This window comes from Elgaria multicarinata, chromosome 1 (assembly GCF_023053635.1).
Source record: "Elgaria multicarinata webbii isolate HBS135686 ecotype San Diego chromosome 1, rElgMul1.1.pri, whole genome shotgun sequence".
Classification (NCBI taxonomy): Eukaryota; Metazoa; Chordata; class Lepidosauria; order Squamata; family Anguidae; genus Elgaria; species Elgaria multicarinata.
Window position 1 is genome coordinate 163,021,526 of NC_086171.1, and position 27,523 is coordinate 163,049,048.

The 27,523-nt window shown below is 41.3% G+C and overlaps 1 protein-coding gene across 2 annotated transcripts; it reads left to right on the forward strand.

Annotated features, from left to right (window-relative positions):
• Positions 1-1,897: 1,897 nt before the first annotated feature.
• ZNF76 (zinc finger protein 76) lies at positions 1,898-25,999 on the forward strand. 2 transcript variants are annotated; one of them, XM_063141520.1, is made up of 16 exons: positions 1,898-2,001; positions 5,788-5,924; positions 6,185-6,320; positions 8,373-8,453; positions 9,980-10,057; positions 10,917-11,119; positions 13,364-13,438; positions 14,946-15,062; positions 15,777-15,852; positions 16,156-16,281; positions 17,607-17,786; positions 18,170-18,400; positions 18,632-18,759; positions 19,942-20,097; positions 20,186-20,299; positions 25,146-25,999. In XM_063141520.1, exons 3-16 carry the CDS (start codon positions 6,209-6,211, stop codon positions 25,248-25,250), a joined length of 1,782 nt encoding a protein of 593 aa, XP_062997590.1. In that variant the 5' UTR covers positions 1,898-2,001; positions 5,788-5,924; positions 6,185-6,208; the 3' UTR covers positions 25,251-25,999. The 2 variants fall into 2 exon arrangements, with proteins under 2 accessions (XP_062997590.1, XP_062997599.1); XM_063141529.1 differs by lacking the exon at positions 19,942-20,097.
• The last annotated feature ends 1,524 nt before the right edge of the window (positions 26,000-27,523 follow it).

A 27,523-nucleotide genomic window follows, 5' to 3' on the forward strand; every position in this document is an offset into this window, starting at 1 on the left:
ATTCAAAGTATAAAACAACAGTGTGAAACCATAATATAAAATACAATAAGTTAAAAATTAAAAATAAGTTTAAAAAGTTATAATAAAATAAAACAGCACAGGCATGGAAAGGGAGAGAAGTTGGATCACCTGTTACCAATATGATAGAAAACAAAATGGGGTTAAGAAACTAAGTATAAAACATTTTGTGGTTTGAATTGAGTAAAATGAGATTTCTCTGCAACAGAAGCACTAACTTAAAAGAGGCCATTTAGATTGCTTGGTCAGGTGTCCTACACTTTAGAGGACAGTCCTCTATTTGAAGGTGTGTCAGGGGACATTCCTCTATTTGAAATTGTCCTTTATGGAAGGGCTGTTCACTCCCAAGTCAGGCTTAAAGATTTTTTAAAAATCATAAGAAACCGTAAAAAGGGCCAGCCTTGGCCTTGAAACTGTCCATCAATAATTAGCATCTGGTCAGCAAGCTGAGCAGGCACAGTCTTCCTCAGTAATGGTGAGATGTGTTGTATTTCTATTTAAATTATAGCAATTATTTCTAAATTTACAACTATAGATATAAATTAGCATATGCAATTTTTGTACAACCCTGTGTCTTCTTTTGTGCTGATGCATATCCTCTTTTTTCCATATGTGAAACTAGGCACCCTACTTTCCATTGACACATTCTAGGCAGTTAACAAAAGTTGCTTCCAAGCTAGATAAGAAACTTTTAGTATCGTTGAGGCATTGCTTTTCTGCCATGCAATCAGCTGCAAGTTGAATTAAAACAGATTCTGCACAGAATTTACATTATCCAACAATGGACTTCCCTATGGCCAAGATCCTTTTAGTCAGAAAATCCCACACAGCAAAAGACCTTTTGAACCTTAATTAAAGCTTCTTGCTTGCTGCTTCTACTCTTTTTATGCTTCCTGTTGAGAAGGGCAGTGAGATTTGTGATAAAGATGGAAGCAGCAGCACGAAAATGAAGGAGTTACAAATGGAAGAAGACATCTCAACCCCTGTACAGTCCCATGAATGGGACAGGGCAATTATACAATAAAGGCCTTTTTTTCTGGCAGGGCTCATGTATAACATCAGAACAAAAATAATTACTTATCAACCCTGTTCAGACAACACACTAGGCCACAGTGGTTAAGCATTTTGAGCTTACTGTATTGTGTGAACTACAAGTTAGCATGTCGTGTGAACCATTCCTAACCATGGTGGCTACATAACTATGGTTTAAACACATTCACTAACTTTTTTCTGCAAAAGCGTTAGTGGCCTAACCCTGGCTTAGCGTGTTGTCTGAACTGGCCCATCTTGTGAGGAATGCATAAGATTAAGGCAGGAATCCCATGTACACTTATTGGGGGGTTAGCCCCATTGAAATCAATGGGACCTTTGAGTAGACATGCAGATGCTGGCATGGTACAGGCTTCAGACCTAAGTATACTTGCCAACAAGTGGATCTCATTGGATAGCATGAAGTGCAGATCAGTCTTAAGCCCCATAAAGTTCAATGAGACTTGTTCGCATGTAAACATTTATAGGATTGCAGTTTTACTTCTGAATAAGGCTGCTTATGAAAAGAACCTGTTTTTTTCCAATCTTCATTAGCGAGCTATATCTTTGTAGTTTACGAACTGATTCCGCCAACACAGGATCCTGATCGGTGGGCTCTGCTACATGCCCAGCAGAGGGAACTCCTTGCCTTGGCAGATTTTGAGGGAAGGTGGCTGGCTTGGACGCACCAGTGAAGGGTAAAAGGGCAGATGCTTCGCCGTGCTTCCTGCGCATGTCGAGAAATACGGAGCATGCGTACTAGCGAGGAGCAAAAGCATCGCGTTCCTTTTCCGGGTTTTGGAAAGGAACTTTGCTGGGCCCCGGAACCTGGATTGGGAAGCGATGAACGGACGAGGGTGCTGGATACGGGGCTCGTCATACAGGTTGCGGGGCAGGTCGCTGTGAATGAGGCCTGGTGCATGGCGGTCAGGCGGCGGACTCGGCCCTCCACAGGTCGGTGCCGACAGGGAGGCGGGGATGAGGGGAGATTCGCAACCCCGTCTCGCCAGGGGGATTTCCCATCTCCGCCGACACGCTCTGGCCCAGTCCCCGGTCTTTGTACTCAGCGAGCGAGCGTCCCCCAGCTCCCTTCTGCCAGGAGCCCCCCACCCCCGCCTCAATCGCCCCTTCCGACATCTCAAAGCTTCCTCTCCCCTTTCCGCGATGTACCATCGCTCTGTTTTGTGTCCTTTCTCGGATCTTTTCCTTTCATCTCAAGTCCCTGCCCAAGAGGTTGGATTCACGCTTTCCCCTACTTTAACAGAAAGGCAGGCAGAAATTCGAACAAAGCTGTTCCCGGCAGTGATTGGAAGCTGCACCTGTTGAGTTTCTGCCTGCTGTGATCTGTTAAAAGCACAAGGAAATGTTTCAGCTGGAAGCTGGGGGAGGAGAGATGACTGGCTACCTGGACTGCTAACTCTTTTCTGTCAGGGCTCCTTTGTCCCAATCATATCTGCATTGCAAGCAGAAATGAAGCAGTCTAACCTTTTCCCATCAGGGCACTGGTATGGTAGGGAAAGGTTTCACGGTTGAATTCTGCCTGTCGTGCAGCTCTGACTACATGACTACTGCCAGAAAAAAACTGGCAGATGCATTATTATTATTATTATTATTATTATTATTATTATTATTTATTATATATTAATACTGCTCAACAGCCTAAGCTCTCTGGGCAGTTTACAACTAAAACCATAAAATCCAGATTAAAACTTTTAAAACACATAAAATCAGAATAAATTACAGTCCAGGGAAGGTTTGTTTAAAAAGATATGTTTTTAGGAGGTGAATATGGAATATCTCATTACTTTCTTGCCCTTCGGGGTGCTCTTGCAAAAGCCCTCTTACAAAAGCCCTCCAATCCAGCCTCCCTTATCTAAATGAAGTCCCAGTTGTGCCCCTGGGCTTCAAATGCTAACTGTCCAACTTGGGTTCAGGTTGTTGTACCTTCATCCACAGTCAGTGTCACATACCTTCAATAACTCCTCATTGCTACTAATTCAAAATCTCCCTTTATATTCAAAATTTCCTCCCAAATTCATTCTATCATTCCCCTTGTCTCTCCCAAAACTATTCTAAAAAATTAAAACTTGAATCTCAAATATGGTTGATTTGATTGTATTGTTAAGAAATACAATTCCATTCTTGTTGATAAGAAAAGGGAGAGGGAGTACAAATTAATGTGGTGTTTAGCGTGCTCTATATATGAAAAGGAAAGAAAATACAAGTTTGGTGGAGTAGATGTGGTTCCTTCCAACTCCACAATTCTATGGTTCTATGACATGGGAAAGGGCTTTGACTCTTCCCTGGAGAGCCACTGCAAATCAGCATAAACAGTACTAAGCCAGAAAGACTAATGTCTGACTCAGTCTAAAACAGTGTCTTAAGCTCTAAATGTGGGGTAAGCGACTTCTTGCCCTCCACATGTTTTTGGACTACAACTCCCATAAATTCCAACCGGTATGGCTAATGGTCAGGGATTATGGAGATTGTAGTCTAAAACATCTGGCGATACCAAATTGCTTACCCCTGTTCTAAATTAAGTAACATCCTGCTTCCCTTCTGCTTTAGAAAATGTTAGGGGAAACCCTGGGAGGTGAAAACCCTGCATCTATTTGCACCTTTATTCCTGAAATGGCATAACTTAGTGCTTTCTTCCCCCTGGACTCTTTGCATCTTAATTGCTTCCGTGAGTTCAGCCTCATGCCTCCCAGTCATGCCTCCCAGTCCCCTTATCCAGTACCCATTTTTTTCTCATATGGCAGACCCAGTCATCCAAGTAGTTCTTTCTTCAATGCAAGTTCAGTACTTCAGAACTCTGGTTCTATGAAGTGCCTGACATGTTTAGCCCAGTGATTATCCAGATGATTGGCTGAACTTCAGACAGTCTACACTTCACAGTATTCACTTCCACAACATCTGTTGCTGCAGCTCTATTCCTTGGCTTCTACACCACAGCATCCACTCTTGCATGCAGAGGATTCAGTGGCTGAGTTCAGACGACACGCTAATCAATGGGGGGGGGGGGCGCTAATGGGAACAGAATGGGAAACAACCCTTGATTAGCGTGTCGTCTGAACTCAGCCAGTCTCTGCCATCTATACTAAAAGGCTCTCAAATTGGTAGTGCTCTTGCCCAAGACCTAGGAGAGCTGCCAGGAATTAGAATAGAAAAACAGGGCTAGATGGACCAATGGTGTGATGGTATAAGATAGCGTTCATATTTATTTATTATTTATTACATTTATATCCCGCCTTTTTTCCTCCAAGGAACCCAAGGCCATGTACATAATCCTCCTCCTCTCCATGTTATCCTCACAACAACAACCCTGTGAGGTAGGTTGGGCTGAGAGTCTGTGACTGGCCCAAAGTCACCCAGTGGGTTTCCATGGCTGAGTGGGGACTAGAACCCGGATCTCCCGACTCCCAGTCCAACACCTTAGCCACTACACCACACTTGCTCCCATTCATATAAGGTTGCCACCTATCTCCACCCCTGTACTTTTTAACTAAAAGAAACATCTGTAGTTTTGAAGAGAGCAACCCACAGAGCCCTTAGATTTGCAATGATTGCCTGCCTTTTTCACCAACTAAATCTGTTGGAGACTTGCATGCATACAGATTGTTGTTTCATGAAATATAAATGCCAGTTTAAGAGGGAGATGGCCTCAAGTCTCTCACTTATACTTACATTCAACACCTTAGCTGCCTATTGATGTCCCAAATTTTACAGTTCTGTATATAAAAACAAACCGGTGTATCTCACATATATTGTCATTGCTCTGAGTTTTGCGATTGTGCCAGATTAAAGGATTCCTAGATATTTCTGGATTATCTATGTCTGGATAAGTACCCTACTAATCAACTCGGATGAATAATCTTGCAGTGTGAAAGAAGTGTCTTTTCAAGGATTTATTCATCTTCACTAAAGTAAAGGAACAATGTCCAGGCAGTTCTCATTACTAGAGTTTTGTTATCATGTGGACCCCATGTATTTTCAGCTTGATCTTGCAGCAGCAGATGATAGGATCCAGTACTAGGGGACCTGTGAACACTGTCCAAGGAAAAGCGCTCTGAGCAACAGCTATTGGGGGAAATCCCTGACATGTCGATATAGGGATTTGCATTTTAGTTTCCTCTTTGCAGCCAAAATAACATGGCCTGTAAGTGGAAGTATCATATCTTTCCTGCATACAGAGATTTGATAACCAAAGTATGGAGATGTGATTGTGTACTTACCTGCTAGCTATGAGAATCAAGGAAGTTCTGACACATTTAATAATATGCAGTTTTTTTCATTTCTTGTATCTCCCAAAAGAAAGAACTATGATACCACCACAGTGTAGTCTGCTTTCTTTTATCTGATTTTCTTTTTTACTTTTATGTTATTACTAAAAACAAAAGTTCTGTTTGTGAAAAAAGAAAAAATGTCAAGACTTGACATAGAAGTAGCATGTTCATGGCTTTTGGAAGGTGGTAGAGTGGGCTGTTGCTAGCAGGAAAAGGAATTTTAAGCAACCCTTCTCCTTTAGCATCAGTACAACAGATCTGTACCATCTAAGACTGAATTATTATTGTGCAGGGTCAGCTGCAACTCTCTGAAAACTTGAATTCATCCTCAAAGCTAAGTTTGACTTTAGGTCTCTGTGTGGCTCTAATCTGTGTTGTAGAAATAACGCCACTTGTCTTAATAGAATAATCAAAGTGTGTGCAGAATTCAAGCTTTGGACTCTTCTCTCTTCAGGTTTAAAAGCATGCTCGGAGTAGGTCTGGGACAACCTGCCTTTTCGTTCTCATTCTCCACCTTTGGAGTTGCTGATTTGCTAGTGTGAAAGTTCCTTACTTGCACAGAAGCATGGAACCATTCAAGATCCAACGAAGGTGAGCTGGGCACCTGTGGGAGAAGAGCTTGTTTTTGCCATCTTTTGTCCAATGATCATAGCTCTTTTGCTGGGGAGGCTTAATATAAAGCCTCCCCAGCAAATATAAACTTTGCTCAAATGGGGAGGAGGAAAGACTCTTACTGGTTATGAGCCAGTTGTGTACTTATTTGTGTTTACTCTTTTTATATCTACTTATCGCTAAAGTTGGAGAAATTGTATAGAAGAAATGAGATATGCAGTTTGCAATTTATATTTTAGTTCTATCACAGAGCGAAGCCTTTCATGCTGAATACATGTCTAAGGAGACACCATCAGAGCAGAATGGAGAGCTTGGGTCTGCCGGCAGTGACCCTTTCTGATGGGACAACAGCCTATGTTCAGGAAGATGGCAGTGGTGAGTCACTGTGCGGCAGTAGTAGCCTGTCTTCATGTAGTCAGTGAAACTGGGACAAATCAGAGATCTTACTCTCAAAGCATTGCACACATGTGAGAGCATAATAGGATGTATAACATAGGTTAAAATATTTTATTTGTTCAGTTTCTACTGGACAAATTGTGCATATGTTTTATTTTTTTAAAAAAAGAAATTAGCCATGTAAAAATAGAGTAGAGTTAAGGCTATTTTCTCTTGCATAGGGTGGGAATTTTGCAAAACAAATCACTGGACATGCAGCATTCAGTTTAAGAGAATTCAGGGAATTATTTAAATGAAATTTATCTTCTAGTCAGAAGTAGGTGTTAAGGTGGCAGTTCTCTGGAGATAATGGAGATCTGATTTCTGTCATTGTCATGTGTCTCTCATTTATTCAGAGTCCTTTAGTTGCAGCTGTTTAAATTTTAATTTCTATTTTTCTTACCAGGTCACTAGCTAAGTAGTATGGCTTATTTTTGAGTTAAAGGCAAATTTGTCAATAGGAATTGATACATACTCAACTAGAAGTTAGTATCTTGCTGCTAAAGGTCTGCAGGCAAATCCCACATAAATCAAGTCCCATATTTTTTGGGGGAAAGATGGCACAACTGAGCCTGGCTGCTTTCCTTACCAAGTGTATTTTAGAGCAACCTTCCCCAACCTTTTGCCTTCTAGATCTTTTGGACCACAACTCCCAGCATTCCTCACCATTGGCTCTGCTATGTAGGGCTGATGGGAGTTGAAGTCCAAGACATCTTGAATGCATGAGGTTGGGGAACCCTGTTTTAGAGGGCAAGGCAAGGTTCAGGCAATTATCTGAGCAGCTGGTGGCCCAGAAGCCTACCCTTCCCTCCACCATTCACCTAAAGGAGGTGTGGACAGCATAGGGCCTTCCAGATGTTGATGGACCTCAGCTCCTGTCAGCACGAGCCAGCATGGTCTGTGGTCAGGGATGTTAGGTGTCAGAGTCTAACAATATCCAGAGGGCCACAGTTTGCCTGTGGCCCTCTGGATATTGCCTACACCTAATGTAAAGTAACATCTGACACAGGTGTTTCACCTGGTAGAATCATTGCGGCTCCCCAATTTGTGCTGTTCCTCCTCAAAGGAGTGTGTGTGTGTGTGTGTGTGTGTGTAAAAGTAATGTGAATCAGGATTTTGCTTGGTCAAGACTGTGTGCAGAACTGATGTCACATGAAAGCTGCTGTTGTCCAGATATGTGTCTGCATCAGGCCTGCATTGTGGCATTCCACTTGAAGGAATGTCTCAGTGGAGTTCAAAATCTACAGAAAGGCCCTTTTTTGTAGTTATTAGAGGAATGTAGAATCCTTTGTTTGCTTAATGGCATTTAAAATGTGCACTATTTTGAAGCTGTGATACTGCTAAAACAGCCTTCCCCAATCTGGTGCCCTCCAGGCCTATTAGATTGCAACTCCAATAATCCCAGGAGTTATGGGAGCTGCGGTCCAACAGATCTGGAGGGCACCAACTTGGGAAAGGCTGTGCTAAAACATGGAGCTGTGTGGGGCTAGAAAGAAGAAAAGTAGAAAGTGGTCTGTGCCTGTTAGTTGATCACAAGGCTTTGAGCCAACAGCTGCTGCAACAAACAAACCAATGTTTGCAATATAATGTTGCAGTTTGAAGTATACTATGAGAAGTGAGAGTAATCTAAATGTGCTGCTTTTAAGGCTGCCTCGGTTGTAAAGGATACTCTGGTTCAGGAGTTACAGCGTGTTTCTAAGAATATTTTTGAACCACATCAGGAAAAACAGAACTTTCACTTCTTTGTTCAAGCCATTACAAGATCTTGTTAAAAACACCGATATAATTGGCTACAAAAGTGTCTGGCAGGAGAGTTCCGAGCTTAAAAAAAAAAATAAAGTGATGTTTGTTTTTTTCTTGTTCAAGTTATTTCCTTAGTTTATGGAAGAGAGGTGGCTAATGCAATTTTATGCATGTGGAGGAAAGTGCTTAATCCCACTGACCTGGAAGTCTTTTCAAGGTTATAACTAATTTTATTTTCATTTGTTTCAGAAGAGAAGTTAATTGAAGGACAAGTGATTGAACTTGAAGATGGATCCACAGCTTTTGTCCAACAAGTAACGTTGCAGAAAGGTGAGGAGAAATTACTGGTAGGCCTACTGTAGGCTTGAACTGACTGTAAACTGCATGATTGGTTTCTCCCCAATGTTCTCTCTGTGTGTGTCTCCTGCTAACATTTGCATCAAGTAGCTGTAGAGGCATATAGTGCAGGCCTTAAAGACTAGTGTACGTCCGATTACCAGGTGCATATTTTGAGTAGAAGTTGTATGCAGGTTTGCAAATCACCCAGGATAGTCACTCTCATACAGAACAGATAAGAGTTGCTGAAGTCAGTGGACTAGTCATGAGTAAATTTGCCTAATTGCATCTATTTTGCATCTATTTTTGCCCATGCAAAAATCATATTTCTGGTATAACCTGTTGCAGCATGTACAGACCTATTTGTGTTTACTTAGAAATATCCCATGAATTTCAATGGGACTTATTGCCATATATCTGCTTTAGGTTGCAGTCCTAGTCACACTTAATAAATACTATTTATTTCTGTTGGACTTAATTCTGAATAGACAGGATTGGGCTGTTAGACTGATAAAATATGCAGCTCAACTTAAAGAGCATGAATAATATCTGAGAACCGTGTTACACATTATTAGGCAGAATGAGTATGTAGACTTGAGCTGGTAAAATTTTGGACTATACTACTACTTCTGATTGCAAGTCCCATTCTATTTTCTTTTAATGCCCCCCACTCCACCCCCTCAATGTAAAACTAAAACATACAGTAATTAAATAGCACAGCAGTTGGAAAGAGTCCTCTCCCTAGTTTACCACATGTTTGTAAGTAGCTTTGCAAGGGGAGAAGCACTTAAGACCATCACTTCCCAGTTAATTCATTTCTTTTCATTTATTACATTTCTATTCTGCCCAATAGTGAAAGCTCTCTGTGTGGTTTACAAAGATTAAAACCATAAAAATACAATATAAGAACATAATATTAAAACACTTACATACAAAAATATATAAAAACAATCAACAATAAAGTCCCAGAACCTATTGATATCTTTATCTTATGCTGTTAATGCCTAGTAGCAGAGGAATGTTTTAACCTGGTGCCCAAAAGATGACAATGTTGGGGCCAGGTGAACCTCACTGGGGAGAACATTCCACAGTGGGGGGGCCACCACTAAGAAGGCCCTCTCGTTGCCATTCTCCAAGCCTCTCTCGGAGGAGGCACTTAGATGAGCACCTCAGGTGATGATCATAGTGTACGAGTAGGTTCATATTGGGAGAGACATTCTGTCAGGTATAGTCCATGTTTTTACTACCTTATTCTGACTGTGTAGACTGGCTGTAATTGTAAGCTGCATTTCTGTATTCACATACTGTACAGTTAAAATATATGTTCTAACTTTCTTTGAACTGAGATGGAATGGCTACTCTTCAAGGCCTAAAGAGGAAGGGCTCTTAATTTGTGAACAAGCCGTGACGAGAACTCTCAGTTCTTGCTAAGTTAGCTTTGTTTGCTTTATGTTGCATAAGAAACTGAGAGAACTGACATTATGTGAGGTTAACTGTGTGTGTTCTGATTTGTTTTAAAGGGTCTATCACATTTGAAGACGGTCAGCCAGTAGCATTGGAAGATGGCACCATGGCTTTTATACATCATGCTCCCAAAGGTAGCTATCAGTTTTTGAATCTTCCTTCCAGTGTAAAATAATTCTTAACTGGTCCTCTAAGGAATGTGATAATAGCTATGACTGTGTGTGCATGTTGCTTTTTTTTTTTTTTTTAATGCTACGGCTCCTTGGCTTAGAATAGTTACATATTTTTATTATTTTACCCCACTTCTTCTATGCTCAAGGCAAGTTTATAAGTCAATAAAATACAGGGACATAAAATAATCCAGTGTTAGTCATTGGAAAGGTGCGTCACCTGGTATCATAGTCAAACCATGAGCTGAAGGATGGGAATGAGTGAGAAGCTCAAGTGCATCCTCTTTGCCTATGTCTTGATTAATCCTGGTTGAAGGGAGCATTGAAAACCACAGTTTCCTGGTTTGGATGTCATGGTAAAGAGGCAATCTGTTTATCATGGATCAACTTCCCTGCCTTATCCACAGATTTTCAGGGGGGATTCAGACAATGATGTCTTCCAGTCATAGCCTTCCTGCGTTTCCCCCACAATTTTTCCTTACTGCAGAAAATCCATTAAGGAAAAAAATGGAATTGGTGCACAATGCCTTCTGATTGGTAGTGCTAGCATCTCGCCATCTGTGGGGGATGAGGAGAAGGTTGAAGATTGGGAGTGTGGCCTATGATTCCCAACTCAACTCCTTTGATTGTGGAATGTGTTTCATGTTGCAGTCTTTAGCTACAAATAGAGTTGGTGTACAAAGATTGAATTTTGAACTGCAGTTAAGATTTTGCCATTGATGCTATTAACTCTTCATCTTTTACCAGCGCTAAATGATCAAGAGGTAGATAAGTAGCAATTAGAGCTGACATGTGCTACTACAGTGTTTGTGGTCCACTCCAGAGGGTTATGACCCCAACACCTTGGAAGCCATCCAGCTGGAAGATGGATCCACAGCTTTCATACATCGTCCTCTTTCCATGCCAATGGGCAGCACCATCCTGGCAGTGCAAGCAGATGTGGGACTGGAGGAATTGGCCATCGGGGAGAAAGATGAAACCTTTGACCTTGATACCATTTCTGTCCTCAAGGATTATGCCAGCAAGGTGACAATATTCTGCTCCTTTTGTGGGGAATTCTAAACTATAGTGAGATTAAAATAATCACACTTCTTGATGCTAGTGTAAGAACTCTAAAAGTAGGATGGAAATGATATAGGTACACTGTGGGAGTGACATAAAGCCAAGCGATATGGATATTATGTGGATTTCCTGGACTCTCTCTAGTGATGGGCACACCTTTTTTCTCGGGTCCCTCAGGTGATACACCCAGGGTGCTTCTGGCTCAAAGCATGGAGCTTTTCAAACTACATAATATTTGTGGTTATTATACACTGTACTGCATCAGCACTATGAGAAACAGTATGCTCTTTTCATTTGGATTAGTTGTTTTTGTGTCTTACTTTACATTTGAGGAGGGAACCACAACTTTAATCCATCCAATAACAGTTCAGAAAGGAGAGGTAGCAGGAAACAACTACATCTTTGGACTGTAGTGTAGTACAACTACATACATCTATGTTCTCCATGTATTTTCTGTCTGGTAGAAATTTATATTCACTCTATGCTGATCTATCAAGGTAGTTCTAGACAACCTGAGAAGTGGCTGAACTACATTATTAGATACAGGATAGTTAGTATATCTGCTGTAACTTCTTAGGACTCATCCTATTTATCTGACATGGTTTCCTACTTCAGTCTCTTATTTATTTATTTATTGCATTTCTATACCACCCAATAGCCGGAGCTCTCTGGGTGGTTCACAAAAATTAAAAACATTCGAAGTATAAAACAACAGTATTTATACTGAATTACACTGAACTGACTTGCAGTTCAGCTGATAAGATCTACCATGACCAGGCATAGTGCTAGTGTGTAATGGTCCACAGACTTTCTTTGCAATTAGTTTCCCACTTACGTTTCCTTCTCTCTCACTCAGCTAGTGGCTGTGCCCCCATCTTTTCAGGTGCTTTTAGAAGGTTGTCTGAACAAGAATGCTCTTACTATTTGGCAGAACACACCACCTGTAATCTCCTGATAATTAATAGTATTACTGTTGCTTAGTATCTCATATATTCCAATATAAATTATCATGCGGATACATTTATGTATTTATTTAATTAATATCCTATCTTTCTGCCAAAAAAAAAAATCAAGTCAGCTAACAAAATCCAGATTAAAAATAAAATTTTAATTAAAACATAACATAAAACAGATAAATTAAAAACACAACAAAGAAGTAAACATCACCATCTAATTACCACGCACACATTTCAGCCACAGGCAAGCTTATATGCCAAAGGCCTGCATGTATACAATTGGAAGGATAAAAGAGATGGGGCCAACCTAGCCTCCCTCGGCAGGCAGTTCCCTCAGCAGGTAAGGAGTGGCCACTGAGTAGGCCATTAGTTGCCTGAGAAGGGACTAAGTCAGACTATTATGAAGACTCAAACCTATAACACTTCCATGTATTCCAACATGGCCAAAGTGGCAAGCGTGCCTTCTAAGTCTAATATGATCTGCCATTTTAATTGCTTTGGCCACCCCATCTATTGATTGTATATAATACATAGCATTTACAGTATATAGTCATTCAAAAGTGTGCAAAGTGCTTCACATACATGCCAGTAATCCTTTATTTGTGTTTAACTTAATACAGCCTGTATTGTGGTAGTGGGTCAGAACTGTAGGTTCTTTAGAACTGAATTGTTCCAACTGAACAGTAGCTCAAAGATTGCTGATGGTGAGGCAGGAAGGTTGAGGCTGAGAGAGAATAGCGTCCCTAAGGCTACCTAATACATCCATGGCAAAGAGGTAAGGTGTGAATCACAGATTTCCAGGTTCATGGTTCAGTCTCTTAGGGCACTGTCCTATGCATGTTTAGACGGAAATAAGTCCTACAACTCCCAGCATCCCTCCAGCTAGCCATGCTTATTGGAGCATGCTGGGAATGGTAGGACTTCTTTCCACCCGAAGATGCATAGGATTGCATCTTGACTCACTAGTTTTCAACAATTGGCTGCATCTTCACAATGTTAGTATACACAAAATGTGGCCTATTTCCACTGTATGTCAGAAGTATGGACATAATTGCTAGTATAACCATGAATTAAGTCAACCCCTTCTAGCTCTTCTGGTGCTGCTCTGTATTGCACACTTGTATCAATTGGCAATTTACAAAAGGATGCTTGCCACTTGCTTGCCACTTGCATAGATGACCTCGCTTTGGCTAATTATTAAGTCTCTCCTGTACAAGTGGTTTGTTGAACATACTAAGAATCTGCCTTGCAGGTCTCTGAGGAAGAAGAAGGAACAGCAAGCATCTGTCACTTTCAGGCCAATGATCACTGCAATGTTCTTTCAGAGGTTTGTACTTCATAATATTACATTCCCAGTAGGTTCTGGGATTATGCATGCCAAGACAGGAGCTTTATTTGCCATTAGTATTCTAATATCTAATCTTTCTTCACCATGTTGTTCTTGTAAACATCATAGTTCTTTTTTATATTATGCCCTACCTTAGGAATAACCCCATCTTTTCTCTTTGAGGTAGCCACTGTTAATTTAGCTGAGAAGTGAATCTACTCCTGAGCATATATTTGAACAAAAGTCCCAGCTGATATCCTAATTGCTGGACTTCGTTAGTTTATCTATTTGCTTTCCCTCTTCAAGTCTTCTTCCAGTATGTTGCTTTGGCTTCAAATGTTCTGGGACTTGCCAATTCTTCCTGAAAATAAAATCCATTATTAGCATGATTACAAAGTTGATTATTAAGCTTGCAAGAATTCATTTGCCTTTCACAGAATGCTTTGATGTGGACAAGAGACCCATTGCACTTTGTAAGGCTTGGACATGATTCCATGTGTGATATTCCAATGAAACTTTGGATACAGGATATACTAATCAAAGTAGCACTTTGCATTTAATGCATTTAATTGGAGGAGTTTAATGTTTCTTCACACAGAAGGTGAAACATCAAAGCTCTTGGATAATGGGGATGAGTTCGCTGTGACTTGCTTTATGAATGAGTAAACAAAGGAACAGAGAACTATGGTTACCTGCCAATGTGAACTCTGTAGCGGACTAGTGCATAAGGTCTTGGACCTGGGGGACTTAGGCGTACCCTGCACTTTACCACCTATTAAAAGTGGCTTTAGGTGAATCATTGCCACCGTGCTTAGCTTCCCATCTATAAAGTAATTTTAACAGTGACCTACCTCATGTGGTTCTTAAACTGAGCAACGCAAAGGTAGTAAATCACTTAGTACATTGTTATTGCTATAGAAATGATCAAATTAAGTATGGAACTTATTTAACACATTTATACCTCAAGATAGTTTAAAACAAATTACTGAGGACACCTGACTAGAGTTGTACAGATTTTGTAAAATCTGTTCCATCTGCACTTGTGAAAATGTGTAACCCCCTGCCCCAAAAACATGCAAATCCCTACAAAACTAGTCCGCAAGTCTGCAGAATCCATGCGACTCAGGAGGAGCTGGTCCATTGCAGAATCCATTGGTCGGATTCATAGAAATCCAAACTCATTTAATTCCATCATGAATTTCTCTTACATCGTTACTCCTCACACAAATTCTGCTTTGAGGCATGATATACCAGGTAGTAGTAATTTATTAATGCTCAGGCCATAGGCCATTCACGTACAAAATAGATAAACTATGAAGGAACAACAATATGAAAATACTACATATAATCGCAAACAGATCATACATAATAAAAGAATAAAATTCAAGAATAAAACCCATTATTAATATGGTGTGTGGGTGTGTCCACATACATATATCTTTAGTGAGGTGGCATGGTCAGTTGCAGGGGGTCCTTCAAGTTTGACCTCTTTTATGTTGCCTCGCAGGGATTCCAGGAGGAGGAAGTGAAGAGCAATGGGAAGGGACCAAAGGTTCCTGATAGAATTTATCGTTGCGAATACAGTGGGTGTAGCCGCCTCTTTACCACATCCCACCATTTGAAGGTAACCTGTCATGCCTCCTAAGCTTTTAATGTTGTCATTTAGAAGACTACGGTTTCTGAAGTGACACTACCAGGAAATCTTGAATCCTGCAGAAGAGAGAGGTGACCGTGCAGTGCCTCTGATAATGTTGAGAGCTAGCTCCTGTCTTCAGAGGGGAGAGAGGAAGGCGGGAGCTTAGGCAGACCTATACAGATTTTGGTGAAGAATTGCTATTGGCCTTCCTATCAGCAAAGAAATGCTGCTGCTGTTAGAAGCAAGCAGAAAGACATCACTCTATTAGTTTATCATATTTACAGTATTTCAATTTGAATCTTTTTGTCTATATAAAATTTTGGTTTTTTTAAAAAAAAACAACCAAAGTGAACAGCAAGGTGGGAACATAGCTAGAACACACACACACCCGGCATATCACATCATTTTAAAACTAATTAGAGTTCCGAGTTATGTCAAAATTTGGGGAAATATGATTAGTGAGCATGCCAGGATCATAAACCATGATTTCATGCTGGCTTGTTTTGAAGTTGAACTAACCGGAGTCCCGTCAAATTCAAATGTAGTGGGGAATTCTGGTCAATTTAAAAACATTCTATCAGAATAATACTGGAGAGACAGCATCTGATACAATGAAGTAAGGGAGAGTCTGGGTGTAAGCCTCTTTCCCGCTAGATTCTAAATTGGAAATGCCCCATTCAGCTCATCTTTGTTTCCCTGCAGGTGCATGAACGTGTTCATACAGGTGATCGTCCTTATAGATGTGACTTCTCAAGCTGTGGGAAAACCTTTGCAACAGGTAACACTTGTATGCCATTTGCTGTGACACTACATAAAACATCAAGAGTGACAAATTTTATTGCTGTAGTAGAGTTATGCAGGTGTGACAGTGAAGATCCAGGTGTAGTAAGCTAAAGATTATTGACCCCGATTGCCTGATGAAATAGAACTAAGTGCAAGCTAAAGGTACAATTCCTGATGGCCCAAGCCTTTCCACCCTCAGAGCTTCCTACATGCTACATTTTGGGAAATGTCTTGTCTCGCTGTGCTGTATTCACTATCTTGTGATGATGCTAACCTTGCACAAACTTTTCCTTTACAGGATACAGCCTAAAGAGCCATGTGAGAACTCACACGGGTGAGAAGCCATACAAGTGCCCAGAAGACTTATGCACCAAAGCCTTCAAGACCTCTGGAGACCTGCAGAAACATATTCGGACACATACTGGTCTGTCCTGCAGGGCCGCTTATTTTAATTTGGGGCAAGATATAAACTGAAATCTATCAAGAAAACCCCCCATCCAAGACCAAATAGTTAAAAGAGAGCCAAAAGATGTAGGCATGTGTAAAGTCCAGCTTCTGTACCAAAGAATTCCATATTCCATAATAAATTGTGCAAATGTATATAAATATATTTTATTTTCATACCGTTTAGCACGGTATTTGACTTTCAGCATGGCTTAGAGTTTTGACAAAGGCAGATTTAGCAAAGAAGGGGAAGTCAGGGAATAGGTTCCTAGGACAGTGTGGAAGGCTTCTGCCAGGAGAATTAGAATGTAATTTTGTCCATACCAGGAGACAGTTTCTATCTCATCAAGCTGGTAACAAAGGAATGCATTTAATTAAAAAAGGCACTGGGTTGGATCCAGACTTAGCCATGCTTCAGGGAGACCCACTGAAATCAGTGGAATAAATTAGTCATAACTTAAGTCCCAGGGATTTCAATGGGTCTACTCAAAGCATGGTTAAGACAGGATCCAACCCATTGTGACAGTCTCATTTAACTGCCAGCACAAGGCTGAGGCTTACCCATGATATGAGTGCAGAATACAAAAGCCTGAAATGTAGACAATTATGAACAGGAGCCACCCATCTCTTAGGATAATCTCTTATTCTATGTATAAGTGTGCCAAACATTTTTCTTTGTAAAATAATCCAAGCTTCTCTCCACCCGGTCTTTCCAACTACTGCTCCTATTAATTTTGTATTGGGACTGGGCACATTAGCCCAGGGTGGGATTTCAGGAAGCAACATGGGGAATGAGGACATTTTCCTCTGGTCCGTTTTCAGAAATTGCTTCCTCCTTAGATTTGCTCTGTGAAAATCCCAACTATGGTAGTGCTGAGGGAAAGCATGTGTGCTGATGTCCATGTGAAAATGTCAACATGTCTCTGGATGTGGCCCACTACTCAGTTTTTAAACCAGGGCACTAAAGGACAAATGTTTTCCCATCCCCGCCTTCAATTCTTGGAGGCTGTAGGATTGATCCAACCTTGTAGTACTTTGAATGAGGCACTGGTGAAGTTGTAACTAATTTGAGGAATATATTGTCATGTTAATTCTAGGTTCACGTTTATTATAATCTTTGGCTTAATGAAATTAGGCAGAAGCTGTAATGGAGACAGAAGACTGCTGCCATTGTCCTGTCTAACGTGACAAATGTGGCATTCACACAGCTTAGTGCACTTGAAGGAAAGAGTGAAATCTCTCTTGAATTTTTAGTGCTTTTACCAGCTCACTAAGGATGCCTTCTGTCTGTTCCCTCCATCAAAGGTGAGCGGCCCTTCACATGCCCTTTTGAAGGCTGTGGCCGCTCTTTCACCACCTCCAATATACGCAAAGTCCACATCCGGACACACACTGGTGAGCGACCATATATGTGCCCTGAGCCTAACTGCGGGAGAGGGTTCACTAGTGCCACCAATTACAAGAACCACATGAGAATCCATACAGGTAAGCATGGGCATGCTTTTCTTTCACAGTTCACAATGCTGGTGTCACTTGGCTGCTCCTCTGTAAACTGGCCCAGTGACACATTTCTGGCTTCTGAAAATTGACATGGAAAGCTGAGCCAGCTCCCATTTGTAAGATGATCAAAGAAAAGAAAAATGTGTTGAATTAGTAGTGTGAGGCCATTGGAGTTGGGTTGTAATATTTTCTCCCTGACTGCTTAAAGTATTCGTACAGTACAATAATGTGTGCATTTACTTGGAAGTAAACCCCACTGTATTGAATGGGGCTTACTCTCAAGAAAGTGTGTTCTAGAATTTCAGCCTTACTTTATGCTGTGAACCAAGAGACATATTTCTCTGTATGTGCCTCTTATTCTGTCCCAGGGGAGAAGCCATATGCTTGCCTGGTGCCAGGTTGCGGAAAACGTTTCACAGAGTACTCCAGCCTCTACAAACACCACGTGGTTCACACACATTGCAAGCCATACACCTGCAACACTTGTGGCAAAACCTACCGCCAGACCTCTACATTGGCCATGCATAAGCGCACCACGCATGGGGAGGTGGAGGCCACAGAGGAGAGTGAGCAGGCTCTCTACGAGCAGCAGATGGGAGGTGAGTAGGTAACCCAGTTGGGCTGGTAGATTCTTGTTGCTTCCCAAGACCCTTGTCACTTCCCAACTGGTTGTCATACAGGCCTGTGCTTCCTAGTCATTAACCCTTTCCATCTTGTCTCCTTTTTGCTGGGACTGCCTTATCTTCAGAGAGCTGGGAACAACCAAGGCCTCTTGAATGCTCCCACTGAATAGGACCCTTCCGCTGAATTTCCTTTCTTTGCTTACCTAGCTGCCACTGTTGATAAGAATATCCCTCTACTGAAACGCCAGTGTATTGTTTCTGTGAAGCTGGAAGATGAAGAGGAGGATTGCATGCCTACACCAGTGGCTCTTGTATCTCAGGATGGAGCAGAGCAGGTATGGAGAAGTTGAGATGAAATCCACAGAGACGTAAACATCTTGGAGTTTCGTTACTCAGGACACATGATCTTAAAGGAATCTCTACCCTGAAAATGCCTCAATCCTAAACACTTGCATCTGTATACCTGCCTGCAATACCCCCATAAAATATTTTTAGGCTTCATACTAAGAACTTAGTTGCTGGCACATTACAGGATCAGAGTTTTGATGCACTTTGAAGGATGTCTGAGTTGTTGGGATGTGGGTTTGCTGGTTTTAGTATGAATTAGGTGGTTGCTGAAATTTTTCTCATGAACCAAACTTTTCTAATCATACTAATTTGGTTGAATGACCGTTGTAGTATCCCATCTGGTATGTAGAGTGCTTCCAGATGGAGGACTCCTGCCATTAACAATCAAGAAGACATTGTGCAGCAATTCCATCTTTTTTCTTTTATGGATTTTCTGTGGTAAGGAAAGGAAGAGATGGAAGAAGTGGTGGGAAAACATGCAGGGGTGGTGGTTTACGAGTGGAAGACCTTAAATTATTTTATTTATTTATTTATTTATTTATTTAAGGATTTTTATGCCACCATTCAGCCAAAAAAGGCTCTCACGGCGGCTTACAAAAGTATTTCTTGACATTATGTGTATGAGGCAGTGCAACAGCATTATAAAAGTTTTATCTGAAAGTACCTGTAGTTCCTGGTTTTGCACAGTATTAAGCTGAAGAATACTTTTTATCTTGCTTCTGAATTATACAAGATCTTGGTCATGGAGTTTAATTATTTGAGTACTATGGATTCCAATCTCTTGGGGGAGCTTTTGGTAAGAGATGCTCCCGGTCATGGACATGCAGGCCTCAGGTTTTTCACTCCATCTTCCTTGCTTTGGGGCTGGCTCATTCATACAGAGATATCACTATACAAAAGATTTCTGGCAACTGAATTTGTGGTCCCCTCCCCACAAAGTTGGGGAAAGCATTGCATTTGAGGTGGTGATGGGAGGACATATGAAGGTTTTCTCTCCAGTAGCCCATTCACACATGCATGATGAGCACTCCTGTGAGAACCAGCTCTCTGTCACTTGGTTATTTGTATTCCCCATGACTGAAACGAAAGCATACTCATAGCCCACGAATGGGCAGTAATTTACGTCGCCTGTGATTTGTCCTGTATGCCTTTTCATCTGCTCTTTGCAGGTCAGGCTACCTCATGAAGACTTGCAGGCACTTGACAGTGATATCACCATGGTAATGCAGACTGGCACAGCAATTTTGCCATCCCGGGATAAGATTTCAGCAACGGGTATAAATGCTGTGCCTGTCATTAGCACTGATGGGACTAAGATACAACCGGTACAGATTTCCTCAAATTACCTTACTTGGACATAGTCCAAAAGTGCTCTTTTAAATGTAACTGTTGTATTAATGTGTTATTTTTCAGGTTACGATAGTCACTTCTGGGGAAATCGTCTCTAAGGATTCACCCATAACATCCATTCATGACCAGCAGTTGGCAGTACTAGCAATGGCTAATGGCACTCACATTGCAGTTCAGGTAATTTATATGCACATCCTCCTTGGAGTTGGATTCTGCTCTCTGTGTGTGTTCTGCCGATAAAAGAAATGCCCTTCTAGCCTTCTACGTCAGTTATGTTTTGTGGGTGCATGGTCTGGCTTTTCCTGCCACTCGAGGATGGAGTAGATTTCTTTTCCAAAAGCTTCAAAGGACTGGAAGGAAAACAAGCCTCAATCATTCACAACTGGCAGGAGGTGCACTACTCCAGAAAACCTCCATTGATCAGATTGAATCCTGGTTTTCTTTGAGCAAGTCTACTTCTAATCTCATTGGGCCTAGTGGTGTTAGGAGATGTGGATTCTCATTCATCTGCTTTGGTTCAAACATTGATTTGCTCTTATTTCCTTTTCCCACTTGCTCAGCTTTTCCCTGTGCATTTGTGTAACCACCACCACCACCCACACACATAAACCTGACATATGGAAGAAGGGTTTCTGTGGTCAGCATTTTCCACTTTACAAGAGTGCTTATATAATTTGCCTTTTGAGCCTCAGTGCAGAGTGTTAGCATGTACAAAGACACATGCTAACTGTTGCCATCTTCCCATTTAGGTAGCTTAAAGCCACAAGTAGTATTCCTCAACTAGTTATCCCAGCCCATCTATCACTGCTTCCTTCCTCCCGGCTCCTCTTAAAGGGAGTGCTATACATGTTTGCACTGCCTTGGTGTGGAATACACCCCCTCCTCAAAAAAACCACATACACATGAAAGTGCAACTTGTGGGGATTAAATAACAGAACACATGTGTAGGAGGTTTCCATTATTGGCTACATATTATTCTTTTGTGTAATGTAATGTGAGAAAAGAGCTTTTGATCCCTTTCCAAGGTCTACATAGTTTCAGCATTGAACCCACTGTGAAAATGTGCTCTTCACATTTTACACACGTACCCTCTTCTCTTCTAGAGTGACCTTGGGGGTGGGTGGGGGACGGACCTGTTTTACTAGTTTGCAGGAAAGCCCAGATTTTCAGAGCCTTGATTAGTTGACCCTTGTGTCAGTTATGCAGAGTCATGAAGCTACTCCCCTACTGCCGTCTTCTTGGAGCAAGGCTGTACACAACAATACTTAATCATTGGTGGAACATTTCTAAGATGAAAACGTAATTATTATTCTGAAAACTGTTTTTGGCATGAATCCCAGATATGGGGAACAACTTATAGACAAGGGTATCCCAAGAGACTGGTGGCTAAAAGTTGGGGAAGGCCTTGCTGGTAGCATGATGTGATCTTATGAAAAACCAGAACAAGCTACTATCTGGCACTTTGAACTGTTGCTTAACATTCAGTCATGTTACTGACATCTTACAGGGGAATAGCATAAAATATTGGCACATTTTACAACAAATACTGGATGTCAAGAAAAACTCATGATCACTTTTAAGAGAACTAGAAATATGAGATATGTGGGTCAGGAATGAGTTTAGTGAAAACAAACAGACCCATCCATACACTTAACCAGTAGCAACAACACCTAGGGGTCACCATGTTTAGTGCAAATATATTGGTAAAATGACAGGATGTAAGGATCATTTCAACAGTATTCGTTGAGACACTTTGCCACGTATGACACATAAGTAATATGGTCTAGCTCATTCAGTGTCCATGCAAAAAATTCTGTGTTGGACAAGCGTGAAAAACAACAAAAATTGAGTGCCCCACTAGTAAGTCAATTTATGGAGAAAAATCATGTTGTATTGCTGAGGTTTCCATTGTGGTGCCTGTGGCACAATAACACTTCCCCCACCAGGCTTCCTCCCCTTCCTGATTTTTATTTTATTTCTTAAGATTTTTAAAATTATTTTTAAGCTGGGAGGCTGGCATGCTGGAAAGTGAAGAATGCCCACCACCACCACCTTTATTTGCGTGAGTGGTTTTCTGTTTCGGAGCTTAAACACCCACCCGCCCCAACTCTATCTTGTACTTCAGTTCTGGGGCAAGTTTTGTTTTAGTCTCACTATATGCCTTCTGGCAGATTAATGTTTTGTGACCAGTTATATGCCTATGTTTTATGGCAGTCATTTTATAAATGGGCAAGCCCCCTCATGGCAGCCATTTTGTGTAGGGTGACCACATGGAAAGAACAGGGCTCCTGTATCTTTAACTGTTGCATAGAAAAGGGAATTCCAGCAGGTGTCATTTGTATGCATGCAGCATCTGGTGAAATTCCCTCTTCATCACAACAGTTAAAGCTATATTAGAGTGACCAGATACAAAAGGGGGCAGGACTCCTGCAGCTTTAACTTTTGTAATGAAGAGGGAATTTCAACAGGTACTGCATGCATACAAATGACACCTCCTGAAATTGCCTTTTCTGTACAGCTGTTGAAGATACAGGAGCCCTGTCCTCCTTTCCATATGGTCACCCTAATTTTGTGAGAGCACCCACAACACTTTTACAACAGTCCAAATGTCCCCACTTACTCAAAAAGATTGGGGACCTCTGATGTATTGGATGTGAGATTCTGGGCAGTGGGAAAATTAAACATAGAAAATGATAGGATCTCATTTAGAAAAGGAATAAGTGATTTTAAAGTTTCAACTTTGTCCCTACAAGGCCTTAATGAGGAAATAGATTTCTTTCCTCTACTGTTTTTAGTATGTTTTATTATATTGATTTATTGTTTTAATCAAGTTTTATTTATAAGCTGCCTTGTGTGCCATTTTTTTTTTTTTTTTTTTTTTGGTAGAAAGGCAGCCTTTTTATTTTGGTGACACTTCATTGAGCTGTTCTGTGAAGTTAGTAAACCCAGGATGATCCCTGACATCTCTCTGCCATTTTTAACACCCTGAGTGCCAACTTGTATATAATATATTTGATCTGTAGCCTTCAGCAATAATTTTACCTGCCATTTATTGAATGTATAAACCCTGAAGAAGGCCCAAAGAAAATTGAAACAAACACATTGGGCCTTTTTAAGAATAAAGTAATTTTTCTAGCATCCTGAGACATGTTCTCTCTCTGTGGATTTCTAGTGAATGTTTTCCAGTTTGTTCATTCTCACCACAACAATTATTAGCCTGCCCTTCTTTCAATTACACAGGGCAGGTTTATAAGTGTAAAAACATTAAGCACTTAACCAGTGTTTGAGCAGGTGACCAGGCAGGCCCTTGAAAAACAAAACAACAATGGACGGTCTGCCTGAAGCAGGTGGGGGAGCGGCTACCACCCAAATTCCATTTGGAACCGTTCCATTGAGGATGTGTGCGGGATGGGAAACAGAACTCATTTTGTAGCAAAACCCAAACCAAAATATACGCCCACTCGTTTGCATGTACATCCCTTGGCATGATTTCCGCTCGTCGTCCATGTAATGTGTGCATTCCACATCTTATGTGATATCAATTTGCTTAACCTTGGTAGTTTCCCTCTAGGATTCACAGTGCTTTGACTCTTCCCCATCAACAAGGTTTCAGAAAAATTGCTGCTGTTGTGAATAGTCATTTAGAATGTTTAGGAATTGCAAAGATCACAAAGTACTGAAGCTTTCCCTCTCCTGGTTCAGACAACACACTAAACCATGCTGCTTAACCATAAAATGGTTAAGGGCATTCCCTTAACCATTTTGTGGTTAAGCAGCATGTCTTAGCATGTTTTCTGAACCAGGCCACTGTCACGATCTGGCATTCATAAAGAACCCATTAATAGTTTATGCAGGGCAATAGTAAGCAGCTATTAAGTACTGTCTCAAGAGTGTGCCGTAGATTTATGGCTATCTGTTTTCCTTAAGTGCTCCTTTTTACACTGTCACCTATTTTCCCCACCACGCAGTTGTTTGATTTCCAAATATTTTACTCTGCGGTGTGTCTTCATTTCCTCCTTGTGCCACTTCTGCTCTGGATGGCTCCGCTGTCTGCCACATAGGAACCACTTTTATTAGACAGTAACTATTGATGGCTTAAAATAGTTTGTACAAAATAAAGTCGGTAATTGCTAACTTATTAAAATGAAATTGCTCTCAGATTCCTACTGTATCTTAGAGCCAGTTCACACACTAACTAGGGATTAGCAGGAGGAAGCCCCACAGCCAAATCCAACCCTTGAAGTCTGCTAGATGGCCCATCAGTTGCCAGTCCAGAGGGAAAAAGAAATGCGAAGCTACTGATGTCTGTGACATTATTTGATGCTAGTAGGTCAGTCATGCCCAACCTCTGTGTGCACTATCCATGAAGGATGGGTCTGTGAACAGGCCCTCATGTTCTTCTCAACAATATTGTTGTACTCTTGGTATTACTATTATCCATATGTCTGTCTGTAACTTGTGTGTCTCCTAACCAAATACATTTCATTATAAGAACCATGGTTTTTATTTTAATTTCGCTAGGAACCACCTGACATTCTATAACACTCAGGGCCAACACTACCATTAAGGAGAGTGGGGCAGCCATCTAACACACCTGATTCAACCTGAGATGCTAGAATAACTTGAATGTACCCTGACCCATGTGTGTGTTGAGGGGCGGGCATTTGTTGCTCTCCTTTGGGATGAACCTGCTTCTGTTCATCTTTCTCATGTGCTCATTTTATTAAGCTAGCTACTCCCAAGTGGAGGGCTGGGCCCTACCAAAGAGTTGTAAGAGCTTTAGGAATGCACCACCAGACTAACAACCAGATGTTAGTACAAGGGACTGTGACGAAGAGTGTTGTGCTCAGTCCTGGGAAAATTCCTGATGGGTTTTCATGTCAAAAAGCTATGGAACCGGATCCAAGAGATCACTGTTTTTACTTAACCCGTTCCAACTTAATCATTCGTTTCCCCCCAAAGCTGTAAAGTTTCAGCTGCCTTGCAAATTTGAGAATGTTATCATGTCTTTTTCTCCTTCCAGTTGAAAACACAGCACAGCCTGGAAGGTGCCATCAGCATGGCAACTGCAGCGATTCAAGAGCCTGCAACTCTTAAGGCAGCCACATCGTCGAACAATGGATGCTGAGATATCACACCAAACAAGACACAGGGAAGGAGAATCCTCTGCAGGAGCAATAGTCGCTGGGTAGGCAACTAGCATCTTCAGAACCTCCAATTCAAGAGTCAAGCAATGGGTATAGTTACGCATCTGGACGTGGAGAGAGCCCTTAATATTTGCTGCTCTCTTTCCAGCATGATGAGTAAATAACTGACAGATGATGAAGCTACATGGACTATTGGATGAGGTTTGGTTTATAAACGACCCTCCTCTATAAACGCTAAAGCATGCTTTGGCCACTTTAAGCAAGCCACCCCTTAACCTCTGAGGCAGCATCCGACCTTTCTAATTTCTGCTAAATGTTAATGTAGGAAAGACTTGTACTTCACTTTTCATTCCTTGGAGGGGAAGGCCTCCAAAAAATGATGGATTACGCAGGATGTCAACAGCAAGAACCTTTATTGCTCTTCCTTCCCTAGGACACATGCAGTAGGAAGTATTAGCATGGGAGCATTGAAGCACCTTCTCAGCTGGATCAGTCCATGGCAGTTCCAAGATTCACAGCACTGGAGAGAGATAAATATTGGCATGATGGATCTGATTTATTCACTTTCCCCTTCTATTAAGGCCACTTCCGAGCCTTGGCAACAGTGGCATAAACAATCTAAACAGAAAGCTTGAAAAAAAATGAAATGGCTTTTTATAACATTTATTTCTCTCTTTCAAATAGATAGTGGAAGGTTCCAGTGTGTACTTAATAAAACTTTGAACTTACATTTTCTGTTTTCTCAGTAGTAGCTTGGGCTTACATCCATTGTTAGAGAATTGAGATGTGCCCACCTCCCTGGGTTATACTCAACTACAAGAAGTTGCACAATTCTGTGATCATAATCTAGTTAAGCAGCGTCTAATACTGACCTCTACTGATGGTACCATGCAGGAGTTTGTAGTCCTGTTGGGACTACAGCATGAGTGACTAAGAATACGTGAAACATCGCTTCATTCTCTAAGAATGCTTTACGGTTTAGACTGCTTATTTATTGATTTGATTTGTACCCTGCCTTTCTACCAAGAAAAATGGCACTCTAGGCAACTTATAGTCATAAATAAAACTTGATTAAAACAATAATAAAACAAATGTATTATAACACAGTTAAAAACTCAAGAAAATAAAAAAGCATCTTCCCCAACAGACCCACTTACATGTCAAGGGCCTGCTTGACTAAAAAGGTCTTTACCTGCCAACGGAAAAAGAGCAGAAATGGAGAGAACATGGCCTTCCTTGCCAGGGAGTTCTACACTTGGGAATGGCCACTAAGAAGCCCCCTGGTCTCTCCAAAAGAGCTTAAGATCCAGGCAGACTTGTATTGGAGAAGGTGGTCTTCCAGGTAGCTGGTCCCAAGCCATATAGGGCTTTAAAGATCATAACCAGCACTTTGAATTATGGCCAGAAACAGACAGGTAGTCAGTGAGGTTGTACCCTGTAACCAGCCCATTAACAGTCTTTCTGCAGCGTTCTGGACCAGCTGAAGTTTCTAAATAGGTTTTGAAGGCAGCTCTATATAGAGCACATTACAGTAGTCCAAACGGGATGTAACTAAAGTATGCATAACCATGGCCAGATCAGACATTTCTAGGAATGGGCACAGTTGGTGCACTAGACTCAGCTGCACAAATGCACCCCTGGCTACGCTGAAAGCTGCTGATCCAGGTTCAAGGCCGAGTCCAGGAGATCCTCCAAACTCAAGCCTGAATCTTCAGGGAGAGTGTAACCCCATCAAGCACAGGTTGAAACCCAATTTGCTGATTTGCCTTTCAACGAACTAGAAGCACCTCTGTCTTGTCTGGATTAAGCTTCAGTATGTTTGACCTCATTACTGACATCAGGCACCAGTTTAGACCTCGAAGGATAGAATTGGGTGTCATCAGCATACTGGTTGTACTGAATCCCAAAACCCTGAACAACCTCTCCCAGCAGTTTTATGTATATATTAAACAGCATGGAGGATAAGATGGAACCCTGAGGGACACCACAGGTCAATGGCCACAGGGTCAAACAAGACCATCTTCTCAGATTGCCCATCCAAGAAGGACTGAAGTCAACATATAACAGTGCCTTCCAGTTCCAACTTAGACATACACTCCAAAAGGATAACTATAGTATTGAAAGCAATTTGAAAGGTCCAGCAAAACCAACAGGGACACAGTTCCCAGTGTAAAACTTTTTGCCAAGGTGACCAAAGCAGTCTCTGTCCCATAAGCAGGCCTGAAGCCAGACTGAAATGGATCTAGATAATCCA

Bases quoted from the DNA above. Each gene is read 5' to 3' on its own strand.
- ZNF76 (XM_063141520.1), top strand. From the start codon at position 6,209: ATGCTGAATACATGTCTAAGGAGACACCATCAGAGCAGAATGGAGAGC. The intron at 10,058-10,916 runs GTAGCTATCAGT...GGTCCACTCCAG, and splicing joins TATACATCATGCTCCCAAAG to AGGGTTATGACCCCAACACC. The intron at 17,787-18,169 runs GTAAGCATGGGC...ATTCTGTCCCAG, and splicing joins CCACATGAGAATCCATACAG to GGGAGAAGCCATATGCTTGC.